The 25,897-nt window shown below is 53.6% G+C and overlaps 1 protein-coding gene across 1 annotated transcript; it reads right to left on the minus strand.

The window, feature by feature from the left end:
• On the minus strand, positions 1 to 25,840 carry SLC22A1 (solute carrier family 22 member 1). The gene is made up of 11 exons (XM_066372902.1): positions 25,052 to 25,840; positions 20,513 to 20,616; positions 17,739 to 17,893; positions 16,221 to 16,389; positions 14,972 to 15,086; positions 14,645 to 14,751; positions 11,333 to 11,547; positions 8,286 to 8,394; positions 7,347 to 7,459; positions 5,494 to 5,593; positions 1 to 3,485 (listed from the first exon to the last, which is right to left on the minus strand). The coding sequence occupies exons 1-11, from the start codon at positions 25,460 to 25,462 to the stop codon at positions 3,386 to 3,388; spliced, it is 1,698 nt and encodes a 565-aa protein (XP_066228999.1). The 5' UTR covers positions 25,463 to 25,840; the 3' UTR covers positions 1 to 3,385.
• Positions 25,841 to 25,897: the final 57 nt, after the last annotated feature.

Consider the following 25,897-nt stretch of genomic DNA (forward strand, 5'->3'; position numbering starts at 1 on the left):
GCAACATGTTTTATTTTTAAAACTATCAATCCATAAACATTAGATGCTTGAGGCATGTTTTAGTCCTTCTCTACATCTGTTTCTTATCTCTGATGAACACTGGCGCTAATCTAACCTTGACTAGAGAACTCACATTAGTTGTGTTGAACACTTAACGGAACATCTCATAAACTTTATGAGCAACTCATGTGTGTTTTTCCCTTGGCACAGCTCCTATTATTTGTCCCTTTGGAGTATTATCATGAACTCTTTTTATAGTCTCCACTTACTCCAATTAATTATAATTATTGCTTTTGCGGTGTTGGAATCGTTCCGGCTGGCCATCGCGAACCTTCCACATTTAGGCATCTTTGTCCCAGCACCACCTCACCGTAGGCGTCTCGGACAGTCCTTGCTCTTTGGCAAAAACATTCCCCCTGTGCATCCTGAGTGTCGAGCTTGTCTTGCTTCTAGGCCCCTAGCCACAGAAACCTGTCTTGAAATTTTAATTTTCTTTTTCAGCAAATGACGTAGGAGAGAATAATCTGGGTGCCCGGGGTGCCCATGAGCCGGTCCCACAGGCCCTGGTCGCAGGGAGACGAGAGGCAGCCCCAGCTACTGAAAGCGTAAATACTTTTAGGACACTTGGGCCAAAAATTCAAATTTGGACTGAGACTAAAATTAGGCCACAAAAGCCTTGCCTCCCACAGGTCAACCACCAAATGTTTAAAGAGCTCTTTGTTTCATGAAGAACAACTGTAGATGGCATTAATAATATGAATGACGAAGACGATGATACCAGAGCAGATAAAAGCATCCTTTGAACAGTTCAAGAGTGGTCTGGACCCCCCCCAGGCTGGACAGCAAACTACAGAGGGTGGCCTAGGGGTGCCACGTGTGGGGTCCACACTCCAGCTGTTGAGGGTGCCCTGTCACCCCGTCACGACAGCCCCGTGCCACACCGTGCTGTGCTTACCACGTGCGAGAGCCTTTGCCTGCCCTGCACACTCACGGCACCAGACTCTGAAGCTGCCTCGGGCCCCCAGCTCAGACACCCGTCCAGCCACACATACCCAACCCTCCCAGGCCATGGTGTTGGATGTCCCTCCCAAGGGAATCATGGCCACCTAGGGCCAATAAGGCAGGTCCCCTCCACTCCTCTGAGACCCTCAAATTTGTTTTGGAGGGTCAGCCGTCTCGCCAGCCAGAGCACAAACAGCTGGTTGGCCTCTAATACCCATCCTTAGCTCCTTCTTCAGTAATGGAACCCCAAGTTCCCGTTGACTCTAGATGTGCTGGTCAGTGGGGTACGGAGCGGAACGGTGCGCGGCGGCCAGGAAGCGTCCTCAAAGGCCGTGCTCCGCGTCTCCTGCAATGTGGGTGACGTGACGGGAAGGTGCCACGTTACTGGGACCCGGGGAGGGACGCCGTGCCCGGCACAGCAGGGAGACAGCGGCCCCTGGGCTGGGCTCTGGGCTTCCCTGGGCGGGGCAGGCGTCCTCTAACTTCTTAAACATACGAAAGAAACAGTTACCCTGTTTCAGTCCCCGCTCTCTTAGGGAACACAGACACACGCACTCCACTGTCCGGACCAACCGCATGGAGACCCAGGGTTTGTAAGTCAGCACCGGCCGACCTTCCTCCTGCCAGGCCAGCGCACGGCGGGTTTGTTCGGACACATCTATGGAGCAGAAAGAAAGCTGGAAGTTTTAATGAGGAACTCCCTTTGTTTAAAGCCTTCCTCGGAAGTTTTGCCAAAGGATTCTAAGAAAAGTTGGAGATGAGACATTGTTAATACACATCGTAGGAAATGATTTACAGCCTGAAATTTATGGACAAGCCAACCTCAGAGATGTTGTGGGTTCGGTCCCAGACGGCTATGACAAAGCGAGTATCGAGTATCGCAATGAGGCAACTCACATGGGTCTAAAAGTTGTTACATAATATTGCAGTTTGTTAATCATTATGTCTAAAAAGACCATGTGCATAGCTTAATTTTAAAAACACTTTAAGCCAGAAAGAAATTGCTAACCATCATACCAGTCTGCCAGGGAAATGGCACCAACAGCTCCACTAGACACTAGGTTGCCACACCCCTTCACTCTGTAAAATAATAACAACAATAATAATGCAATCTCTGCAAAGCTCAGTAAAACAGGTAGCCCTGTTTTTGTGGCCAGTACAGAGTGTCATCATTAAGGTCAGAGAAATGAGATACAGAGTCAGGAGAAGCTACAATGAAGCAGAATTCCCCTCCCTGTCTCCTGGTGGGTTTTAACAAAACAGAATCGGGAAGACAAGGCTTCCCCCCACCCAAGGTCAAAGCTTCAGCTTTCCAAGTGGCCCATGTCCACTCTCGAGGGAAGACCAAATACTGATCGGAACTGGATACCGTGAGATCGAGTTCCCGAGGTCTTCACTTGGGGTAGCCAACCAGACCGCAGCTGTTAATAATACAACCACCGTCTCTCTTTGTGCCTCCAGCTGGCTTTAGAGAAGCTCCCTCCCCCCACCCCCGTGTACTCTGAAGGCTGGCTACTATGTTGTCTCTGTGGGGTGTCTCATGGGTGAAGACATCTTAAAATAATTTTTGTGTGTGTGTACTCCAGGAAGAAAATCAATTCTCGAACCTTCATCTGGACCAGTTACCACGTAACTCATGGTAAACTGACCTCTTTTTGATACACAGAATGGGGCAAGAGTAGGTTTTCAGTGGTGAGTATGTGAAGCACTTTATTCCTGTATTATTCTTTATCGATTATCATATTATTTTCCATACCAAAAAACAAAACAACAAAACTGTAAACCTACTTTTTCCCTGTCCTGCATTTACTGTGTTAGTTCATTCATCATTGGCCTATGAGTTCACCTCGTAGAATCACCAACAGAAAAACAAAACCAAGAGTGAAATACAATGAAATATTCCTGGAACATAGGTGGCAGAAACTTCTTTCCTAAGAAGGCGATAGGACCCCTGGCCCTCTCTCATTCCATCACACATACGGCCACGCGATTGGGGTATCGTTTGCTGGGAGAGTTGCCGTCCTTAAGAACCCTGAACCCTCCCAGAAGCCAACATAGATTTCTGCAGACATGACACTTTCCTTCAGAGACGGCAGAAAACACGACATTCTCGGAAACCACTTCTAGGGGCCTCTTTCAGAGCTGTATTCAAATTCTATCGGGTCTTTAAAACGCTTCAGTAACTGGTAACTGCTAACCACCACCGGCTCTCAGTAGGAAGGGCAAGTGGATACGTCAGCCGGGCTTTGGGAGACTTGAAGGAAGGAAAGCGAAGTAGGACCCGGCCCCTCGACTGTGCTTTCGGGTTGATACTAATTTGGGGGCAGGCCCATGTGAGGAAGAGGGCCAGGAAGGAAGCGCTTGGGACATGAAAACTCCATGCTCATCTCTGCTCCTCGGTCCCCAGCGAAGCATCTCTCTCTGATGCCCACGGTTCTGAGGTCCGGGTCCGAAGCTTAATCTTGTCTTTGGGCTTTGCTTTCCTGAAAGAACCAGGAAAAAATAATAAACTAAAGGTAAATTACATACACAATTGACATCTTGATTAAGGAAAATGTTGCCAAGCTGGCCAGGAGCCCAAGTCTCAAAACAAAAAGAGAGAACAGGAGAGCAACAGAGGAGAAAAGGTGTCAGCAGACAGTGGTCCGCGGGCCGGTTCTGGCCCATAGTCTGTTCTGTATGGCCTGCAAGCTAAGAATGTTGTTTTGTTTTTTTTTAATTTTTTTTTATTTATTCATTTTAGAGGGGGGGGGAAGAGAGAGAGAGAGAGAAGGGGGGAGGAGCAGGAAGCATCAACTCCCATATGTGCCTTGACCAGGCAAGCCAGGGTTTTGAACCGGCCACCTCGTTTCCAGGTTGACGCTTTATCCACTGCGCCACCACAGGTCAAGTGAGGCCCTGGCCGGTTGGCTCAGTGGTAGAGCATTGGCCTGGCGTGCAGGAGTCCCGGGTTCGATTCCCGGCCAGGGCACACAGGAGAAGCGCCCATCTGCTTCTCTACCCCTTCCCCTCTCCTTCCTCTCTGTCTCTCTCTTCCCCTCCCGCAGCCAAGGCTCCATTGGAGCAAAGTTGGCCCCGGCACTGAGGATAGCTCTGTGGCCTCTGCCTCAGGCGCTAGAGTGGCTCTGGTTGTGACAGAGCATTGCCCCCTGATGGGCATGCCGGGTGGATCCCGGTCAGGCGCATGCGGGAGTCTGTCTGACTGCCTCTCCGTTTCCAACTTCAGAAAAATAAAAAAATAATCAAAGTGAAAATATTATTTTTTGACACTTGAACATTTAGATGAAAAATCAAATTTCAAGATCCACAAAGGAGGCCTTACTGGGACCCTGCCACACTCATTGGCTCACGTGCCATCTAACGCTGCTTCTGTGCCGTTGACCTGAGCAGGCCCCCTGAGACAGTGTGGTCTAAGGTCTCACCACCCGGCCCCTCATAGGAGGCACTGCTGACCCTGGAAATAGACCTTCTCTTGTGTTGCTGCCTAACTCCAGCCCATCAGAGCCCAGAGTCCATTTCGAATCTTGGACTTGGGGGTACCGGGCACTATCTCCCTCAGCGGTAGGATTAGAATGGGTGCGATCACCATGGCGGCCGCCTGCTCGTGCATCGAGAGGGCTGGGTGAGAATGCACACAGAGCCTTCAGCGAAGTCGACACGTGAGTGTTGGCTAAGGTGGCTATTGCACAGAATTGAACCCCGAGTCTTCATGACTCCACAGACCATGCTCTCTACTTCACAGGGACGTGTGTGTTCTTACTGCAGAATCCACGGAGCTGTGACTGAAAAAGTGGCCTGAGGGAGCTCACCTTGTAGGGCACATTTCTCTCTCCTTTCTTACTGTTTTCAGACCAGAATCTGAGACTCCCTTAAAGCACTAGTCCCTGGCACAAGAATGAAACTCTTAAATCATTCTTCGTGAAGAAAGTCACTAAGGAGTCTGAACCAACAATTAGTAAGAGGACAGCAGACTGATTTAAAAATCGCTCTCGCCCTGGCTGGGTAGCTGTGTTAGTTGGAGCGTCGTCCCAATGCACCAAGGTTGCAGGTTCGATCCCCGGTCAAGGCACATACGAGAAATCAACCAATCAATGCATAAATAAGTGGAACAACAAATTGATGTTTCTCTCTCTCTCTCTCTCCTTTCCTCTCTCTAAAAATTAATAAATAAAAAATTTAAGATAGAAATAAAAAGAGATCTCAACTGACAGCTAGTAACTCTCAGGGTGAGCTAGGATTCCTGTGTTTGCACAGCCGGCATCACAGGGAAATTGCTCCCTGTCTCACGGTTTAGAATAGATAACTATCAACCAGAAATGCACATCTGTGCCCGTCACTCTTTCCTTATAAAGACAACGGCTGTTGTGTTTCTCTATATACCAGCTCTGGAGTAATTTTTTAGAAAGACAATTATCTGAATATTTCCTACAGGAGAAATGGAGAGTGTAATGCTCTTGAAACACAGGTCTAATGGGGCCCCCACAGGCTCACCGCCGGAGGTTCTCCGCGTCCTCGATGGTTTCGGGCAAAGTGACGCCCTTGGTGTCCGGAAGAAGCAGCGTCACGCCCCCGGCAACCAGGCCAAACACCGCTTCAAAGGAGACAGATTGCAAGTGCAGACATTAGGCCAGAGCCAATACCAGCTACGGGAATGGCAACAGCTAACTAAGGACACGCCCAGAACACACATGTGCGAGAGACACTTAAAAAAAAACACGTCAGGAACATCTACAAAATGAAAACAACAGGGTAACTGGGAAATGTCAGAGTAAGAAAGGGGATGACTATTTCCTTCATTCTACTCCCACATGAGTATAAAGCTCTACAGTAACTGACCCTTAACCATCAGGAGATTTATGAAACTCAATTGTGACTAAATATATAAGATAGACTATGTATGCTATAAATAAATATATAAGTATATATTTATATACTTATAGCATATATACTTTATACTATATATTTGTTATAGTTAACATATTTTATATGTATTTTATAGTATATATTTATATTTTAGTATAGACACTATATATTTATAGTATATATTATATATATATTTATATATGAATATATTTATATATTGTATATTTATACTTATATATGTTTATAGTATATATTTCTATATTTGTTTATAGTATATATTTCTATATTTCTATATATTATATATACTTTATATATTTATAGTATATATTATAGTTAATACCTATTAATATTATCTTCTTCTACCTACATACGCGATAGAGTATAGCTGAGATTTATGCGGGCCTCTGTTGTTACTCTCGCCCTCTCTTTCCCTCCCTCCCTCTCTCTCCCTGCTGCTTGCTGGTGGATTCACCTGGCCCAGGCATGGCAGCGCTGGGCACATGACTAGCCATTTTGGCTCCCACCAATGGATAATTAGGGTCTGAGAGATCCCTAAGTGTTGTGGACCATAAATGGCAGAAAGCCTTTGTAGATTGAGGCTTGGCAAAGTGCTGAGTTCTCCCTTCTCCACCTCCATATTGGCTGTGAGGCTGAGTATTTGCACCCACTTCACTTGCTTCCTTAAGTTGCTGGAAGCAACTTACATGCCCTTCCTCTTACTCTTTGTTTGTTCAGATGTTGGTTGATTTCACTTATGCATGGTGGGGGGATTCCTGTTTATGCCTTGGGAGAGTTCCTGTTTTAGCCTTGGATGTGTAACTTTGTATCAAGAACTTCCTTGATTTGCATATGGCTATATAATAAAGCAAACTGGGGCTATGGGGCACTCAGATATTGCCATTAGCATTTGAAGAGTCCTCCCAGTCCCATTTCTTCTTGATGAGTATGTTTCCTTAATTCCGCACCATTATTGGGAGCCACGCTGGTGGTCCACGGCACCCAAGTCTAGGTTTGGGGAGAGAAGAAAGTCGCTCCGGAACTTAACTTCATCAGTGAAAAGCTGAACTTGGATTCCCATTTCTATTTTTGTGGGTGTTCTCAATTGCTAAGATCCAGAAAGATAAGAGGTATGACAAATTTAGGTCTTCAAACCTCCAGCAATTACATGTTAAATGCACAAGAGTCAGGAGTCAAACTCCTAAGAAATCAGGAGGCTACATCAGAAGGCCCCTCGGACTCTGTCCTGCAGGAGGAACTATTGAACTCTGGAGCGACAGGGGCAGACCTCCGACCCACCTGCTAGGCGTGACATCTGATCTTTCCCATGAAGCCAGACGGCATGAGTCAGGAGACCACAGAGGTGCAGGTGCCATCCTGCCTCTGGTCACCTTGCTGAGGGGTGTCACCCACTCATCACACAGTCACTGCGCCCTCACACCAGCCTGGGACAAAAGCCTAGTCAATGCCCGGTGAAGTCTTACCAAACATAGCAAGGGGCAAGCTTCGCCACACCTCCATCAGCCTGAAGACCAGGAAGGGAGTGAGGACCCCACCCAAGTCACACAGGGAGGAGCACACCGTCATTCCAAGGTTCCTGATAAAATACAGAGAACAGAAAAGACCTTCCTGTGACTCAGTTTTCTGAATGTTAACCTTGTCGAAGAGCACACACAGTTGTCACACACCCCAACCTCCAGGGAGGGAGGGAAAGTTACTCACCAATGGCCAGTGATGTAATTAATTGTGCCCAAATAATGGAGCCTCCATAAAACCCTCAACTATGGGGTTCAGAAAGTTTCTGGGGTGAACACATCCATGTACCCAGAGGGCGCTGTGCCCTAACTCTACAGAGACAGAAACTCTTGTGCTCAGGACCCCTCCAGAGCTCGTGCTGACCCCTAAATGTGGCCGTTCTTTGATATCTTTCATTAAACCCTTCCTACATGTACTGGTAAGGGTTTTACTGAACTCTGCGAGCCATTAGAGCAAATCACCGAAGTTGAGGAGGGGGTTGTGGGGACCCTGGTTTATGGCCAATTGATCAGAAGTACAGCTGGACGGTGTGGGACCCGCAACTGGCGTCTGAAGTGGGGGGTGGTCCTGTGGGACGGAGCTCCGCACCGTGGTGTCCACATGGCTCCCAGGGTGTTCGCCTCAGAACTGAGTCCTAGGACACCCCATTAGACAGACACCTCTGTGCTGGTGCTGCCCTCACAGAGCACAACATGACCTTGGTCACTCCAGCCTTCCCATGTCACGCTCTCCATTATGAAGAGCCTTTGACCATCTCCTTGACACCCAACCTCCATCCCAGTGTCACCGCGGTCAGCCAGCTGTCCTGCCAGTGCTGGTCCTCACGGAGCCGGGCTTGCCCAAAGCTCTCCCCAGCGTCACCCCCGCCGCCACCGCCGCGCACTCACCGGATGAACGTAGGGTACAGCTCGGCGTTCACCAGGCACACCATCTGGAACACGATGGTGATTCCCATCCGGCCAACACAGGCTACCACGATGCTCAGCCAGTGTAGCTCTGCGGAGGAAACACACGATGGGGACCGCGGGTGGGGACTGTGACCGCGGAGTTACCTCCCGTGAGGAGCTCCTAGGACTTAGAGCCGAAAAGGCTGGAGAGTTTGTCTTCACTAACCCTTGATGTTTGGTGACTCAACTGAGTCCTGATCATAACACATGAGGGGAGGCCCCACTGGGTGGGGGTGAAAATGTAACTTTTAAATGTCTGCTCTGCCTCCTGTCATCTGCATGGGTGAGGGAGGCCGTATGCTTCTTTGTGCCTCAGTCTCCTCATCTGTAAAATGGGAATCACTAAGCCCAGCTTACAGGCTATTGTGAGACCAAGAGAGACTATACGTCCAGTGTCCACCATGGCCACTCTGTATGGGCTGGCTTTTTCATTATCATGCGATAGTGCAGCTGCTAGCAGAGTGTCAGCAACGTAGCAGGTCCACAGCAGATGTGGATCTCTTCGGCAGCAGGCCTGGAACTCATCCAGATTTCTAATCATGTTTGGTTCCAAACATTTTTTTTTTTACTTTAAATAATTTTTTTTTTCTTAGTGAGAGGAGGGGAGAGAGAGACAGACTCCCGCATGTGCCCCAACCAGGATCCACCCAGCAACCCTGTCTGGGGCCAACACTCGAACCAACCAAGCTATCCTCAGTGCCCGGAGCCAATGCTCAAACCAATCGAGCCACTGGCTGAGGGAGGGGAAGAGGGAGAGAAGGGGGAGAGGGAGGAGAAGCAGATGGTCATTTCTCCTGTGTGCCCCGGCCAGGGATTGAACTAGGGATCGAACCCAGGACGTCCGCACACCAGGCTGATGCTCTATCCACTGAACTAACCAGCCAGGACCCTCTTTTCCCTTAGATTGTCAAATGAAAACAAAATGACAACAGCCCACAAAATAGCCATTCAGTGTGAATGAATCAAAATGATGCCTATTTTTTTTTTTTTGTCAGATCAGCAAAAAATATAATACCGTTTCTGGTGTGCCACAGAATTCCTGTCATTAGTTCACGTGTGCCATGAGATGGAAAAGGTTGCCCTACAGTGTAAGCCCCATGAAGCAGAAACTTCCTCTAGTTTGCTCACTGCTGAGACCCAGCTCCTCAATACCACTGGTCACATAGAAGATAATCAAGGTTATTTCCCAGAGGAGAGAATGAATGATTTTGGTCCAAGGTGATAAGGACTAGGTAGAGGCGAGTGGAGAGGGTGGCTGCCCAGGTGATTGTGGACGCTTCAGACCTCAGGCTCCCTGGCACTTCATGCTATTACTACTAGTATTACTACTACTACTACTAATAATAATAATACACTGCTCACAGACCTCAGGCTCCCTGGCACTTCATGCTATTACTACTACTACTACTACTAATAATAATAATACACTGGTCACAGACCTCAGACTCCCTGGCACTTCATGCTATTACTACTACTACTACTACTAATAATAATAATACACTGCTCACAGACCTCAGGCTCCCTGGCACTTCATGCTATTACTACTACTACTACTAATAATAATAATAATACACTGCTCACAGACCTCAGGCTCCCTGGCACTTCATGCTATTACTACTACTACTACTACTACTAATAATAATAATACACTGCTCACAGACCTCAGGCTCCTGGCACTTCATGCTATTACTACTACTACTAATAATAATAATAATAATACACTGCTCACAGACCTCAGGCTCCCTGGCACTTCATGCTATTACTACTACTACTACTACTAATAATAATAATAATACACTGCTCACAGACCTCAGGCTCCTGGCACTTCATGCTATTACTACTACTACTACTAATAGTAAGAATAATACACTGCTCACAAAAATTAGAGGATATTTCAAAATGAATAGGAAGCACTAAAATATCCCTTAATTTTTGTGAGCAGTGTAACTTGCTCAATTATTATATCTTATCAAGATCCTAGAAACATGGTAATGGGGTAGAAAATGGGTAACACCTATTTTAGGGGCACGCTGTCACCCTCGCTTTTTCCCATGCAGGGAGGGCAAAGCCCGCGACAGGGGAGTGGATGGAGGGGTTGCTCGGGCAGGGCATCCTACAGTCACAAAAAGTACGCACTCCACACTCAGGTGACACCATGATGCACGAGCAAAACGAGGTGCTCCAAGGAGGACATGAGGTAGGTTTCCATTGATACAAAATTTAAAACAGTCACCATTAGGCCCTGGCCGGTTAGCTCAGTGGTAGAGCATCAGCCCAGCACTAGAAGTCCTGGGTTTGATTCATGGCCAGGGCACACAGGAGAAGCGCCCATCTGCTTCTCCACCCCTCCCCCTCTCCTTCCTCTCTGTCTCTCTCTTCCCCTACTGCAGCCGAAGCTCCATTGGAGCAAAGTTGGCCCGGGCGCTGGGGCTGGCTCTATGGCCTCTGCCTCAGGCACTAGAGTGGCTCTGGTTGCAACAGAGCAACGCCCCAGATGGGCAGAGCATTGCCCCCTGGTGGGCGTGCCGGGTGGATCCCAGTTGGACACATGTCTGTTTGCCTGCCTCCCTGCTTCTCACTTCAGAAAAAAAAAATAAAAAAATAAAAAATAAAAACAGTCACCATGACTCTGTGGTGGCAGCAGTCAGGGTAGTGGTGACCTTGTGGGCTGGGGGGAGGGGAGGGTGGCAAGCGTGGACTGTGAAGAAGGAGGAGTGAACCACCTGCCTGGGGGTTGGCACTTCTGCGTCTTTATCTATGGCTGTGGTACCCAGGTATAAACACATCGCCTTGTACACTTAGCATTTGCTCACTGTGTGTAGGTTATACCTCGATTTAAAATTAAAAAAAACAAAAAACAAAAAAAACCCATGTAAGCTAAGGTCACACCCTGCCTCTGTCTGTGTTCTTGTTCTAGGAGCTTATCCACCCGGAGGAACAGCTCCCACACGCCAGTCACCAGGAGGACGATGGAGGCGGACAATCACCGTGTGGGATGAAGATCATGGCGAAGCAGGCTGTGGCCGCCACCAGATTGAAGGCGGCCAGCGGGTAGAGGCGACCGATGCGGTCGATGGTGACGAGGATGATGACGTCCGCTGGGAACTCCACCAGAGCGGAGTAGAAAAAGTCCAGGTAGAGACTGCCGCTGGTGGCGCCCAGGTGCATGATGAGGCCCTGGTAGAGCACGGAGCTGGTGAACCTGCGCGAGGGGGCAGGCCGGGTCACGGGAGCTCCACAGAGGGCAGAGCGTGAGCGTCCTGGCGGGGTTGGGGGGGACCCCGGACCCCAGGAGCTGGAGAGAAGCTGTGTCACAATTTAGAATGTCCTCAAGCAGCTCAGCGGTTCCTTCGAGGGAAGTTCCCTGGTTAGAATGTCCCAGAGCAACAAGAAGAGGGGCGTAAAGCCCAGAAGCGGTCCCCCGGAGAGGCCCTGAAACAAGGAGCACTTCCCATCACGACCTCTGTGAGTCGGACACAGAGAACACGCCCCCATGTCTCCCAGAGCTCACAAAGGAAGGTCGCTGCGCTGACTGACCGGGTAGCTAGGTGCCTGGCCTTGCCCGGAGCCCTGCGCGTGCCCCGCCTCGCCGCCTGCTCCAGCAGGCCTCCTGGGACCCACCGAGGGCAGTGGTGAGACTGCTGGGTACGCTGTGGGGCCTTCCATAGCCACCCAACCTCTCTGGGCCTCCAGCCCCTCATCGGTACCTGGGGTCATAACAGGACCTCCCACACTGGTATGTCATGAGTATGCATTAAGTGAATGGGAAAAGGGTCCTGGGTATATTTCCTGGCACACAACAAGCACTCGGTAAAGATGCGCTTTTACTGTTGGCCTCATTGTCACCTCTCCAAGACTAACCATCCGGACAAAACAAAGCAGAGGCATGGCCAAGCCTCTCCAGCACGCCGCACTGACACTTTTGGAAAAACTACGTAAGTTTGGAGGCTAAAACCATTTTGCAATTACAGTGGTGGCGCCTGCACTGTGAGGAGAGATTTTGGTTGATAAGAAGGGGCTGCCTTCACCCAGCAGGCTAATCACTGATCAGCTCCAAAACTGAGCCCACGGCTGGAGTTTCTCAGGGACACGCCCACTGGCTTTTTAAAGCTGTGCCCAGGGAAGTATCAAGATGCTTTTGTTTCTAGTCCCAGATTGTTCCCAACAGGACAAAAGTGTCGAGAAGAAAGACAGCGCTCACTGCAACTCAGAGAAACTACACAAGCCCAGGTGCCCCCGGCGGGCCCTTTTGCCCAGGGGTCTCAAACTCGCGGCCCACCAAACAATTTTGTGCGGCCTGCAGACTAATGCACGAAGTTCAAAATATTTTGGATAAAATTAAGTAAGCCTAGGGGCCTACTTGTATTTTTCATTTCTCTAGCATCCTAGCTAGATATTAGCTTAGTTAACAGCAGTTGTGATGCGAACTACAGTTTCTGGTCGTTTTGTGACACTGAGTAAACTGCATGTACGATTGTGCTTGTTGTACTGATTTTTTTTTGTTTTCAACTGCAGTGAGAAAAGTGTTGCATAACAGTTGCCTTTTGTAGACCTAGTGCGGCCCGCCGAACGGCTGTGATCTTGCTCTGCGGCCCACATGCTGAGTTGAGTTTGAGACCCCTGCTTTAGCCAGTTAAATGGAAACAGTCACCTATTCCCAATAAACAGATTAATTGAGAGCAAGGAACTTTCCTAACAACAAAAAAAAAAAAGACAGAAAAAAAAAGTTACCGCCTGTGCAGGGCTGCCACCTTCTGGCAGCATCTATGAATTGCACATTAAAACAACGGGGTGGTATTTCCCGTACTGAAGGCCCTTTACACATATTATCTCATTAATTCTCCCAACATGCTTAGGAGACAGGTACTATTATTGACCCCATTGGGTGGCGAGGAAACAGAGGCACAGAGAGGCTATATGGCTTCCTGAAAGCCACGTGGCGGGGGGGGGGGCACGCCTCCTGAGGTGTGGTCATGAGAGTGCAGGGGGCAGGCCTCCCGGGCCCAGACCAGGTGGAGTCCCTTCTCACAGCATCAGGGAAAGAAATGTGGTCTTATTCTCAGAGGACCAGGAAGCCCGTGGATGGTGTGGACAGGGGAGAGGCCTGGTCAGGGAAGGGGAGAAGGGTCCTTTGCCCGCTCTGTACCTTCAGGAAAGAGCAGACCGTGCCGGAGGACTGGGCAGAGAGGTGGCAGAGAACAGGGGAGTCGGAAAGGCCACCTGGGAGGTGGGGAGGCAGCCTGTTGGGGTGGAGGGCAGCGCAGAGCAGCATGAAGAGGGAGCGTTCTGCGTCCACAGAGGTCCTGGACCTCCGCACAGAAGACGCTTCTGAACCTACGCAGAGCCTCAGCAGATGCCCCAGGCAGAGGGCGTCAGCAAAGGGCCCCGTCCCGGGCTGTGGCGTGGCTGGACGCAGGGCTCCCAGGGCAGCGCGGAGACACGCGGGTGCTCGGTGAACGGGGAGAGGACACGCGAGTCCGCGTCCACAGAACTGGGGGTGGGGTCTATGGCACGGTGGTAATCCAATCAACCTCCAGCAAATATTCACCGGGGGGTCTACTATGTGCCAGGCACCCCCCCATTAGCTCAGACCCTTGGTTCCAATAAATGTCACAAGGCAAGGCCAACAAGTGTCCCTGCAGCGCAGCAGCCGATGGGGGTGGTCGGCCCAGCCCAGGGTCCCGCTACTCAGCCCAGGTATGGGGGGAGCACTCCCAAAGATCAGGAATCTCTGGAGTAAGGTCTGCTGAAAACGTGCTGACAAAGCTCCCACTATGCCCCACCATTCAGACGTGGCCATGGGGGGCCTTTCCAGCCAGACAGCCCATCTCACCGCCGTGTTGAGGCGAAGGCCGTGGTGCTGAACAGCTGACCCAACGTCCTCTGAGGAAAGAGGGTGGGGCCGGGCAGGGGATGTGGCCCCTGGGGTGGGCAAGGGGTCCATGGGTGAATCCCTGCCGGGACCCACCACACGCTCCGAGGCTAAGCCAAGACGCAGCTGTCCCCAAAGGGGAGGCGTGCAGGGTGGGGGGCAACCTTGAGCAACCTCCGTCTGTCTCACCCGTCTGACCATCGACCTCTCACAGGTCAGATCCTCCGCTGACTGAAATGAGGGCTTTCCTGCACTACTCAGTCCTCAAGGGACAGACAAGGACGTCCTTCTGACCACTCAGAAAGCATCTTCAATTCCTTCCCAAGCTCCTTCCGCCCCCTGCGGCGTCCTGCTGGCCCCGGCTGGCCCCCAGGCGTGGGTGGCTCCGTCCGTCTGTCCCCGGGAAGCAGGAGAAGGGGGCCCCTACCACAGGTACATCAGGATGCCAGTGTGCTTCCTCAGCTGTGGCGTGCGGAACAGGTCGGCAAACGACGGGCTCCGCGTCTCGGTGACCTCCTCTTCGAGAGAGAGCATCTGGGGGGGGGTCAGAACATCGCCGCATCCCAGCGGCCGTGAGCAGGAAAGGCCCTCAGAGACGCCCCTACAACGCCATCACTGTGGCCGCACTCCTGCTGCCCCAGACTCCGCCAGTGCCCCCACCCCACTCCCCAAGGAAGCCCCCCACCCGGCACTTTCTCAGCCACAGGCCCAAGCCAAAACCCGGTGACACGAGAACCCCTGGCGAGCTTGTCACCTTTAGGTCAGCGGGCGGCAGTCTGCCGTTCTTTTGGGCGATGCGGTCCATTATCTTGATGGCTTGAGCGCTTCTCTTCTGCAGTAACAGCCATCGGGGAGACTCGGGCAGACACCTGAGGACCCAGGTCACCAGGACGTGGCATTGTCCCCTGAGCTCGCCTGGTGTTAAGCCCTCATCAGAGCAGCCCGCCCCCCTGACACTGGGACTGTCATTCCTCAGCTAAAGCAGCTGGGGGCCGTGGCCCAGGAGGGTCACTCAGGGGCTCTGTGAGTCACTTTTTCCCTGTCGCCTTCGCCCCACGGTGCAGGGATCCGTCCGTCCCCCCCCCCCCCCGCAGCCGGGAGCCTGTCCCCCTGGGAAGTCGCTCACACATAACAGATGCTCACATGTCCCCTGCCCTTGGGTCACAGCAGGCTGTCTCCATGCTGAACAGACCTCAGAATCTCCCCAAAAGAACTGTATCCACTGTCCCCGAACATCAGATGGCCACCACGCTGTCTCTTTCAAATGGGGCAAGGATGCCACAACCCAAATATCGGGAATCTCGGGCGTAAGGTCTGCTGAAAACGTGCTGACAAAGCCCTCACTATGCCCCACCATTCAGATGCGGCCGTGGGGGGCCTTTCCAGCCAGACAGCCCATTTCACACTGACGAGGAGAAGGCAGGCTCTTCCTGAACGTAAATGCACAGCACATAGGGGCCAGCCTTCATCGACAGAGATGGGGTCCCCTGAGTGACACCCACGGATAAAATCTGCCCTCAGCCAAACGGTGACGACAGGTACATAGATGAGATAGTTCTCTCTGCCTCTCTCTCCACACCCCCATACCCCTCCCACAGTAACAACTCATCTGTCTCACTTCTTCCTCCTGACCCTGCCGAGCGCTCACAGGTAATAACAGTAACACCTCACCTGGGCTGAGCAGGGTGCACACTCCCCAGAGAACGTTTCACTCATTCGTTCCTTCATTTACTCATTCATTCCATCATGAGCTAATGCCTGCTGCGCGGCCGGGTGGATGTCTACCTGACTTAGAGCGTCACCTTTGTCTCGCAGGGCGCAAGTCTAAAGAGACCCTGTTTAAGGGCAGCTCCCCGCAGAACGAGGACCAGCCTGTAACATCAGGAACCCAAGCGGCACAAAAGGCAGTACATGCGGCCGCCACCACCTTTGGGGGCTGGCCCGTGTGGTGGCCGAGGTCCTCAGCGACCTGAGCATGGTCCCGGGACCCAGAAGCACAGTACCAGTGGTAGAAGAGGCAGAGGAGGGTGGGCACGGAGACGGCCAGCTGCAGCTCCCGCCAGTGGGGTAGGGCGTAGGCCAGCCCGCAGAGCAGCACAAGCCCCACCGTGTAGGCCCCCTGGTACAGGATCGCCACCGTCCTTCTGTAGCCCGGGCCCACGACCTCTGTGACTGAAACAGGAGACAGTCACTGCCCGGGCTCCTCAAATACAGGACCCGCCACCGGACTCCTCCTGCACTCCCCTGCCCCCAGGTGACCCCCGGGTCCTCCCCCGCCCTCTCAGGAGCCCCGGCCCCGCCACCGGACTCCTCTTGCCGCTCCCCTGTCCCCAGGTGACCACCGGACTCCTCCCACCGCTCCCCTGCTCTCAGGTGACCACCAGGCTCACGCCCCACTGGCCTCCCACATCCTGCTGGTAGCCCTCAGCCTGCCCAGGACACACCACGCGGTTCCATCCCTGCTTCTCTCTAGCTGTCCCCTTCCCAGCCCCTCCTTGGCTGTCCGTGGTTCTCATCACCTGTCTACGGGCTCCCCCCACCCCAAAGCCTCCCTCCTACAAGCTCCAAACTGACCTAGAGCATTCATCACGGCCCCAGGAGTGTTCACTAATTTGACAGATATCTGTGAGTGTCCACCAGGGGCCTGTCCTGTCCTGGGTGTTGGGATTCATCATGAACTCCGTGGGGAGGACCCTGCTTTGTGACCTCGCATCTTCGTAAGAGACGGCAGATAACACACAGGGCAAGCGAGTCAATTAGGTGCCCGGGCAGAATCAGTAGGTGTGATGGAGGGACAGGGTTCAACGCCGGCCGGAAGCGGAATCAGAAGGGTTGTGGGTGGAGGGGGCGACCTTGCAGAGAAGGGTGGGTGGGCCTCGTGGGTGAAATCTGAGAAAGACGCGAGGAGGAGAGACAGACAGCAGCAAGTCACCGGGGAAGTGAGTCCAAGGCGTGGGGAGCCGGCAGGGGATGGACCCCGGGGTTGAAGGGTCCTGTGAGAAGGAAGGTGACTGGGAGCTGATGCTGACTGCAGGACACCTGGCCGCAGGGGCGGGAGGAGGACACTCTGCAGACCGAGGTGCTGGATCTGCAGGTGGGACAGGTTTGGGGGTGGGCGAGGACAGGTTCTGGGTCCTGCCACATGGAAGGCTTGGGGACAAGAGGATTCAATAAAGGAGACGGAGAGGGACCTTATGTGTCTCTCAGACGTGAAAAGAAAGAAGGAAAGATGGAGAGAAGGGAAGGGAAGGGAAGGGAAGGGAAGAAGGAAAGAAAGAAGAAGGAAAGGGAAGGGGAGGAAAAAAGAAAAGAAAGAAAGAAGGGAGACCATCGGACACCAAGTCCTGCCCCAGACACAGAGACAACGAATGCAACTAGAGTCACACAATTTCTCCAGACCCCACCAACGTCCCCTGCCCCTAAAACGCCCACCTCCACGTCTGGCCCCTTCCCATTCTACTCCACTTGCCGGCCTCCGTGTTTCCTTAAACCCACAGAAGCACCAGGCCGGCGACACTTACGCAGGGTGAAGCCAGCCGTCCAGCTGCCCTTGCTGACCAGCCCCTGCAGCAGGCGGAAGAGCAGCAGGGAGATGTAGTCCGGTGCCACGGCCATGAGGATGCCCGAGACCGAGCTGACCAGGGCGGTGGCCAAGAGACACAATTTACGGCCAAACCTTGAGAGGCGAGGAGACAGGGAGGGGAGGCAGGGTGTCGCATCTTCAGGGTCGGAGGGGCACAAGGGTCCTGATCAGGACACACACCACTACTGCTTTCCTGAGGGACCTTGGGGTCTGTCGGATGTCACTGTCCCACCTCAAGGCCCACCTCATCTGTCCTCAGTAAGCAGTGGCACTTTTGGGGTGAATGAAATCACTTTAAAGAGGACTCCGGGTCCCTCAGCATACAGCATCTCGGCAAAGGGTGGGTGGCCTCTCACGGCCTTCGTGTTTAACAGACTGTCTGATCATTAACAGCATTTAACAGAGGGCACCAGAAGCCAGGCTTTCCCCGCACATAGTAACTCTTTATCAACGGTCATAAAAGTTTTTCTGGCAGTGGTAGAGCGTCAGCCTGGTGTGTAGAAGTCCCGGGTTCGATTCCCGGCCAGGGCACACAGGAGCAACACCCATCTGCTTCTCCACCCCTCCCCCTCTCCTTCCTCTCTGTCTCTCTCTTCCCCTCCTGCAGTGAGGCTCCATTGGAGCAAAGATGGCCCGGGCTCTGGGGATGGCTCCTTGGCCTCTGCCCCAGGCGCTAGAGTGGCTCTGGTCGCAGCGGCAGAGCGACGCCCTGGAGGGGTAGAACATCGCCCCCTGGTGGGCAGAGCGTCGCCCCCTGGTGGGCGTGCCGGGTGGATCCCCGGTCGGGCGCATGCGGGAGTCTGTCTCTCCCGGTTTCTAGCTTCAGAAAAATACCGAAAAAAAAAAAAAAAAAAAAAAGTTTTTCTGGGAAAATACTCAGTTCTAACAGCATAACCATTGAGGATAATTTTTCCTTTCTTTTGAGCAAATTATTTCATAAGCCTTCATCCCAGCGTCATGTCTGGGTGGATCTTTAAATTCTTGTCCCAAATTCTTGGAGGGGAGACAGGCAGCGAGGTATCCACCTCACATCCGGTCACAGCGCGCCCGTCCACACATCCGGTCACAGCGCGCCCGCCCACACATCCGGTCACAGCGCGCCCGCCCACACATCCGGTCACAGTGCGCCCGCCCACACATCCTGGTACAGTGTGCCCGCCCACACATCCGGTCACAGTGCGCCCGCCCACACATCCTGGTACAGTGTGCCCGCCCACACATCCGGTCACAGTGCGCCCGCCCACCCACACGCGGGACCCCCACCTCAGCCCAGCAGGTTCTCTGCTGTGCCCCGCAATCCCCCTTCCTAGACTCCACGTCATTTCGTGTGGATACTCCATGTCTATCCCCTCCCCCCGTGCCACCGCCTCACCAGCCAATACCCTTCTGATCCTTCACTAAATAAACGGCTCACTCAGCATGTGCAGACGTAATGGCACCAGCGTCCTTCTCCTCCATCTTTCCCCTGTGTCACCTACCAAAGACTCCTCCACCTGCTGCTCTCAGGCCCAGCCCTGCCTACGCCCTCTGGTCCCTCACTCCCTCCATGATGACATCCTCTTCACCCTGGGCCCTTCACCTCTCCAGTGCTTCCCTTTTTCTAGCTGTCCTTCACAACCAACTTGTTTTAAAGAGTTGTCCCCACACACCCTGCCCATCTGGGGCCACTGCTCTGTTGCTCGGCAACCAAGCTATTCTAGCTCCTGAGGCAAGGCTATGGAGCCATCCTCAGTGCCCAGGGCCAACTTTCTCCAACCACTGGAGCCATGGCTGCAGGAGAAGAAGAAAAAATGAAGGGAGGGGGAGGGTGGAGAAGCAACTAGTCACTTCTCCTGTGCGCTCTGACTGGGAATCGAACCCAGAACTTTCACATGCCAGGCCAACGCTCTACCACTGAGCCAACTGGCCAGGGCACAAACTAATTTATCACCTCCCGTTCTTCAACCTTCCACTGGCATTGTCCTCACCATGGGTACTTGTGGCAGCCATGCCACACAGATTTGGCCACTCCTCCTCGGCCAGGCCCCTCCCTCATCCTCTGTAGCAGCACACTAGCCCAGTAAGTGGTTGATCTTCTGTTTTGCTGTCATTTTTTCTAAATCTCCTTCACCAGCAACTCCTCCCCTACCAACGTCTACATGTTGAAACTCTATATACCCTCTAGCTTATCTCAAACATGGGGTATAGTTTTAAACACCAATTGCTGGTGCCAAGTCCCAAATATATAACTCTAGCCCACACCTCTCTTCTGAGCCCAACTCATCCAACTGCCTACTTGACATCTCTTCCATGTCTCACGGGCTACTCTGAACACATCATCCTAACACGTTTAAGACAGGATTCATCATGCTTTTCCTTCCCCTTCTCCTACAGACAGCTGCAACAAAGTCTGTTCCCAGCCCACCTGGACCCACCTCAAAAGATGGCCCTGCCCCCAGGCACTTGCTGGAAGCATATACCTTGGCCTTGTCCCCACTACTCTCAGCCCCATCTATACAATACGCATGCAGTTTCGACCTCTGAAATCCACCCTAAACCTCTGTACCTTTCTCCATATTGCCTCCCACAGGGACCTAAGACACTAGCTACCATTTTATCTCCATCAGCTTCTGCAAGAGATTCCAACTGGCCATAGCCTTCCACCACTGGCCCTGAAAATCCATTCCCTTTATGGTGTTGGCACCATGTTTAGTTGGATCGACCTTTACATACCTGTCCGCAATGTAGCCAGTGCCCAGGGAGCCCAGGAAGAAGCCCAAGTTCACGCAGGACTGAAAGAGGTCCACCTTCCAAGAGTCCTCACACACCAGGTTAAACTGCAGAGGCCGAAAATACAGGGACATTTGTTCGTCAAACGTCACCTTCCAGCCCCTCTCCAAACAAAGTCAATGCAGAACGCACAAAAGGCTTTCACCTCCTCTTCTCTCACCACGTTCTCATAAGTTAAGTTCAAGGTTTCTGGTGAATCTCAGTATTATTATGTGCCTCCTCTCTTAATTCAAGAAGGTGTTGTCAAGTGCTCTGCCTGTGACAGTTGGTTATCAAAGGACAATGTGGCCAATGGATTAGTTTTCTAATAAGAAATATGGGCCCTGGCCAGTTGGCTCAGTGGTAGAGCATCGGCCCAGCGTGTGGAAGTCTCAGGTTCAATTCCCAGTAGGGCACACAGGAGAAGCACCCATCTGCTTCTCCACACTTCCCCCTCTACTTTCTCTCTGTCTCTCTCTTCCTTTCCCGCAGCCAAGGCAAAGTTGGCCAGGGCGCTGAGGATGGCTCCATGGCCTCCAACTCAGGCACTAGAATGGCTCTGGCCACAATGGAGCAACGCCCCAGAGGAGCAGAGCATTGCCCCCGGGTGGGCGTGCCAGGTGGATCCAGGTCAGGCACATGCGGGAGTCTGTCTCTCTGCCTCCCTGCTTCTAACTTCGGAAAAATACAAAAAAAAGAAGAAGAAGAAGAAATATGGGAGAAGCCTGCACTCCCTACGGGGCCCTATACCAGACCACTATTTCTACTGGGTTTACCAGGGCCAGAGCCTTGTGTCAGGACAGTCTGTAAATCAGGGGGCAGCGTCCCAAGAATCAGGTCTCAGCAGGTTACGAGTTGGAGTCCAGGTGACCCCAGGATCAGACAAGTCTGGAAACAGTGATGTAAGCACGGCTCTCACCTTGAGCTCACGCTCAAGGTCAGGTGCCCGCTGGGCCTGTGTGGGGTGCTGGCTGGAGCTGAAGCTGAGAGAGGGCAGGGCCTCCTGGGGGGGTGTCACGGGGCAGGAACCGCACATTCCTTCTCCCTCCGCCCGGTGTCCCCAGGGCGTGAAGCCCTGGGCATGCTAACACTTGGCCCACTGTCCTCCCTGCAGCAAGTTCCAACATCCAAGGCAAGGCCAAGTTAAAGGTTATTTCTGCAAAAATGAATGACTAAGGTGAATTCCCCAGGAGTGAGCCCCAGCTCGGGATGGGGGTGGAGACTGGCGGTTTGGCAGCAGTGGGCAGAGAGCCTGTTCTTTCCGGGAGCCACTTCTCCTGACCCCCTGACCTGAGGCCCCCCTCTGTCTCAGCACCTCCATACCTCTGGATGAGTCTCACTGCCCTTCAAATGCAGCCTGTCCCTGCCCGCCCCCCAAATCTTTCTCCTACAACCACCCCCTCCTCTCCTCTCTGTCAGTATTTCCTGGACTCTCGGTTGTCACCAACACCTAGATTTGGGGGGCACTTGGAAGCTCACAGATCACTTTATAAAGCTCGTTAGCTCCTGTGGCATCTGTCCTCTCCTCTCCATGACAGCTACCACCACCAAGGCCACCACCTCCCCAACCTCCTACCTGTCCCACCTGCTACCTCTCCTGTGTTCCAGCCTCCATTTGCCCATCACCCCCAAGCCAGAACCCTCGGACAAATTGGGTCCCTCCTCCTCCCCAGCCCCCACCAGATTGTGTCTTTTTTTTTTTTGTATTTTTCCGAAGCTGGAAACGAGGAGAGACAGCCAGACAGACTCCCGCATGCGCCCGACCGGGATCCACCCGGCATGCCCACCAGGGGCAACGCTCTGCCCCTCCGGGGGGTCGCTCTGCCGCGACCAGAGCCACTCCAGCGCCCGGGGCAGAGGCCAAGGAGCCATCCCCAGCGCCTGGGCCATCCCTGCTCCAATGGAGCCCTGGCTGCAGGAGGGGAAGAGAGAGACAGAGAGGAAGGAGGGGGTGGGGGCGGAGAAGCAAATGGGCGCCTCTCCTATGTGCCCTGGCCGGGAATCGAACCCGAGTCCCCTGCACGCCAGGCCGACGCTCCACCGCTGAGCCAACCGGCCAGGGCCCAGGTTGTTTCTTTTAAATGGCTTTTCCTCCTGTTCTTGTGACAACCATGGTGGTTGACACTTCTCACTGGGGCTCACTTCTCAGCCACCTCCTCCCTCTGGGGAAGACCCCACCACCACTGTAGTGCCCAGGCCAGTGCCAAGGTCCAGGTAGGGTCCTCCCGCTCTGCTACTAAACAAGACCAAACTCCCTTGTCTGACACAAAGGTAGGGTTACCAGATTTAGGGGGGGGGGGAAGAGTGCCCAGTTGAACTTGAATTGAGATAAACATCACTTTATGTTTAGTGTAAGTATGCCTCGTGCGGTATTTGTACTCCCAGCCTTCGTTATCAATATCAAAAATCATGCGCTATCTGGGACATAATTATCCTAAAAAAGTGTTTGTTGTTTTTTACCTGAATTCTAGTTTCACTGGGTGCCCTGTGTTTTACCTGCTGACCTTACTTACATGAGGACCCTGTGCTCTGGCCAGAAGGTGAGATGTTTCCCTCACCGTCCCCTGTGACTACTTTTTTTTTTTTTTTTTTTGTATTTTTCTGAAGTTGGAAATGGGGAGGCAGACAGACTCCCGCATGTGACCGACCGGGATCCACCCGGCATGCCCACCAGGGGGCGATGCTCTGCCCATCCGGGGCATCCCTCTGTCGTGACCAGAGCCATTCTAGCGCCTGGGGCAGAAGCCACGGAACCATCCCCAGCGCCCGGGCCATCTTTGCTCCAATGGAGCCTCGGCTGCGGGAGGGGAAGAGAGAGACAGAGAGGAAGGAGAGGGGGAGGGGTGGAGAAGCAGATGGTTGCCTCTCCTGTGTGCCCTGGCCGGGAATCGAACCCGGGACTTCCGCATGCCAGGCTGACGCTCTACCACTGAGCCAACTGGCCAGGGCCCCCCGTGACTACTATATAGGACTCTGAAATCTACTCAAGTTAACAACTCCACAACTCCTTGCTCCCTGAAGGTACACATCTCCCTCTCCCCCGAACCCCAGCTCCCACTCCCCTGCCCCATGCTGTCCCTGCTCCTCACTATGCCACTGAAACGCCCCCTTCGTTCAGAAGAGGCCTGGGAACAGCTCAGCAGCTAAGCCCCCCCCCCCTTAGAGCCAACCGGCCCCTCTGCCTTTGACCACATGTGGTCTTATTCTCACCATCCAGCCTCCCCCCGGGCTGCAAACCCCTGGAGGGAATCTCCTCTTCTCTGTCCCCCCTGCACACACACACACCAAGCCCAGGTCCAGACAGAGGACGGCTCAGAGCCCCCTTATCGAACCACAGGATGGACAATCGCCTCTGACCCTTCATGGGCAGGGCAGGTCTCAGGCACAGAGGACAAAAAGCGCCCCATCTTCTGCTGCTTCTAGAGGCGCAGGGAGTACTCAGTTCAGGGCCCCTGGGTGGCGAGCCATCTAGCCAGTTCTCTCGTCTCCGGAGGACGCTGTGAAGGCCAGGTGTTCTTGCAATGACAAAAGGCACGTTGCACCAGCACCTGCAACTCAGCCTTCCCCCAGTAACTGCCCCCAAATGTGTCAACACTGAAACCACGGTTACCACTGGCTTCCGGGAAGCCCTCCTCAGTCCACCCTCTGCACAGGTTCTGTCTGGCCTGTGATTTCGCCAATTGACCACGACGCCCACTTCCAAGTGCCCACACTTGTGACAGTGCAGCAGTTTCAAAAGGGTCCATGAAGGGGAAAAGAACAATCTGCTGGCCTTTTACTAAAATATTCTGAGAGCGACATGCTCATACAACCCATTAAACGATGCGAGCAAGGACCTCGACACCACGGCCCCGCCCCTCGCGCCATCAGTGGGGCCGCCCGGGTAACCCGGCTCTTGTCTGGTCAGCACCTGCCCGGGACTCAGCCGGACTCCACGACCCTGAGAGGCAGGTCATTGTCACCCCTGGCTTCCCGGTGAGGAGACAGAAGCTCAGAGAGGCTGAGCAGCTCACGCAGGGACGCTCAGCTGGCCCAGGCTTGGCTGGGGTTCAAACCGGCTGACGCCCAAGCCAGGGCAGCTTCCACGCCCCCTCAGTGGTCAGCGTGAAGCTGTCACATGTCCACGATTCCTGAGACTCACTATTCTGACATGAGGAAGCTGGGCTCCAGGTGAACTCTGCAGAGTCTTGGAGAAGCCAGGGGGTGGGGGACAGAAAGAAAGGGAACCCCAGCCTCCCCGGAGACCCATGTCCAAGCAGTCCAGCAGCGCTTGGCTTGCAGTGGCCTCTCTGGCCATTTCCTCCTGGAAGACCAGAGTCTGCAGGGGCTTCAACAGGGCAGAAGGCGGAGTGCCCAGGACGGGACCGGCACGGGCGGAGTGTTCGCTGCACGTAGCTCTCGCCCGCCCCCTTCCCCGACGTGAGCCTGAGCCTCACAGGGTTTGCCATTTCATCCCTGCCCCTGAAGCCCACCCGTGCCCCCAGACGCAGGGCCTGCCCTCACCTCGGTCACGATGGAGGAGCCAGGCGTGTCGTACACCCAGCCGTGCCGACAGGGGCCCAGCGGCAGGTGGCTCCTGTTGGTGGCCAGGCCGGCCAGCGGGTCCACGCAGCCCAGGGCGCTCTGGTTCCAGTCCACCTCGTAGCTGCGGCAGTGGCGGGGGAAGGCGTCGCCCGCCGGCCCGGGGCCGGGCACCGTGAAGTTCAGCTCCTCGGCCGGGCTCCAGCCACAGCGCCGGCTCAGCTCGGCCACGCCGGGGCTCAGGCAGCGGTGGTCGGGGGTGAAGCCCAGGAAGACGATGCCCACGTAGATGGGGGCGAAGGCGGCGGAGAGCAGGCACAGGGCCAGGAAGGCCTGCTTCTGGAACCAGCCGAACTCCCCGACCTGCTCCAGAGCGTCGTCCACGGTGGACATGGCTGGGCTGGCACCTCATCGCTCTGGCCGGACCCGCTTCGCTGCAGCGGCCAGGGTCAACGTCCCCTGTGGGTTTCTCCGCAGTGGGCTGGTTTGAAATTAAGTTGCTGTCTAAGCATTATGAACCTAGATGCCACCCACTGGGAATAACCTTTTACCCTGAGGCACCAGCCTCGGGCACCGATGGAAGGCAGGGGGTGACTGCCAAGTTGTTTGTGTGGCCAGGAAGCAGGTCAGCAGGGCTGAGGTTCTAATTCTCCTGAACAGGGGTCCCTCAGAGCAAGAGGACAGTGCCACAGTGCCCATGTCAACCCCAGCGTGCCGGGGCCCTTCCGAGAGCTCTGTTTAAAAGCTTCTTTTATCATCCAGATGAATCAAAGACGCCAAACTGACCATGAGGCCCAGTCACAGGGACTGTGACACCCCCGCCCCTGT

This window comes from Saccopteryx leptura, chromosome 3 (assembly GCF_036850995.1).
Source record: "Saccopteryx leptura isolate mSacLep1 chromosome 3, mSacLep1_pri_phased_curated, whole genome shotgun sequence".
NCBI classification, from domain to species: Eukaryota; Metazoa; Chordata; class Mammalia; order Chiroptera; family Emballonuridae; genus Saccopteryx; species Saccopteryx leptura.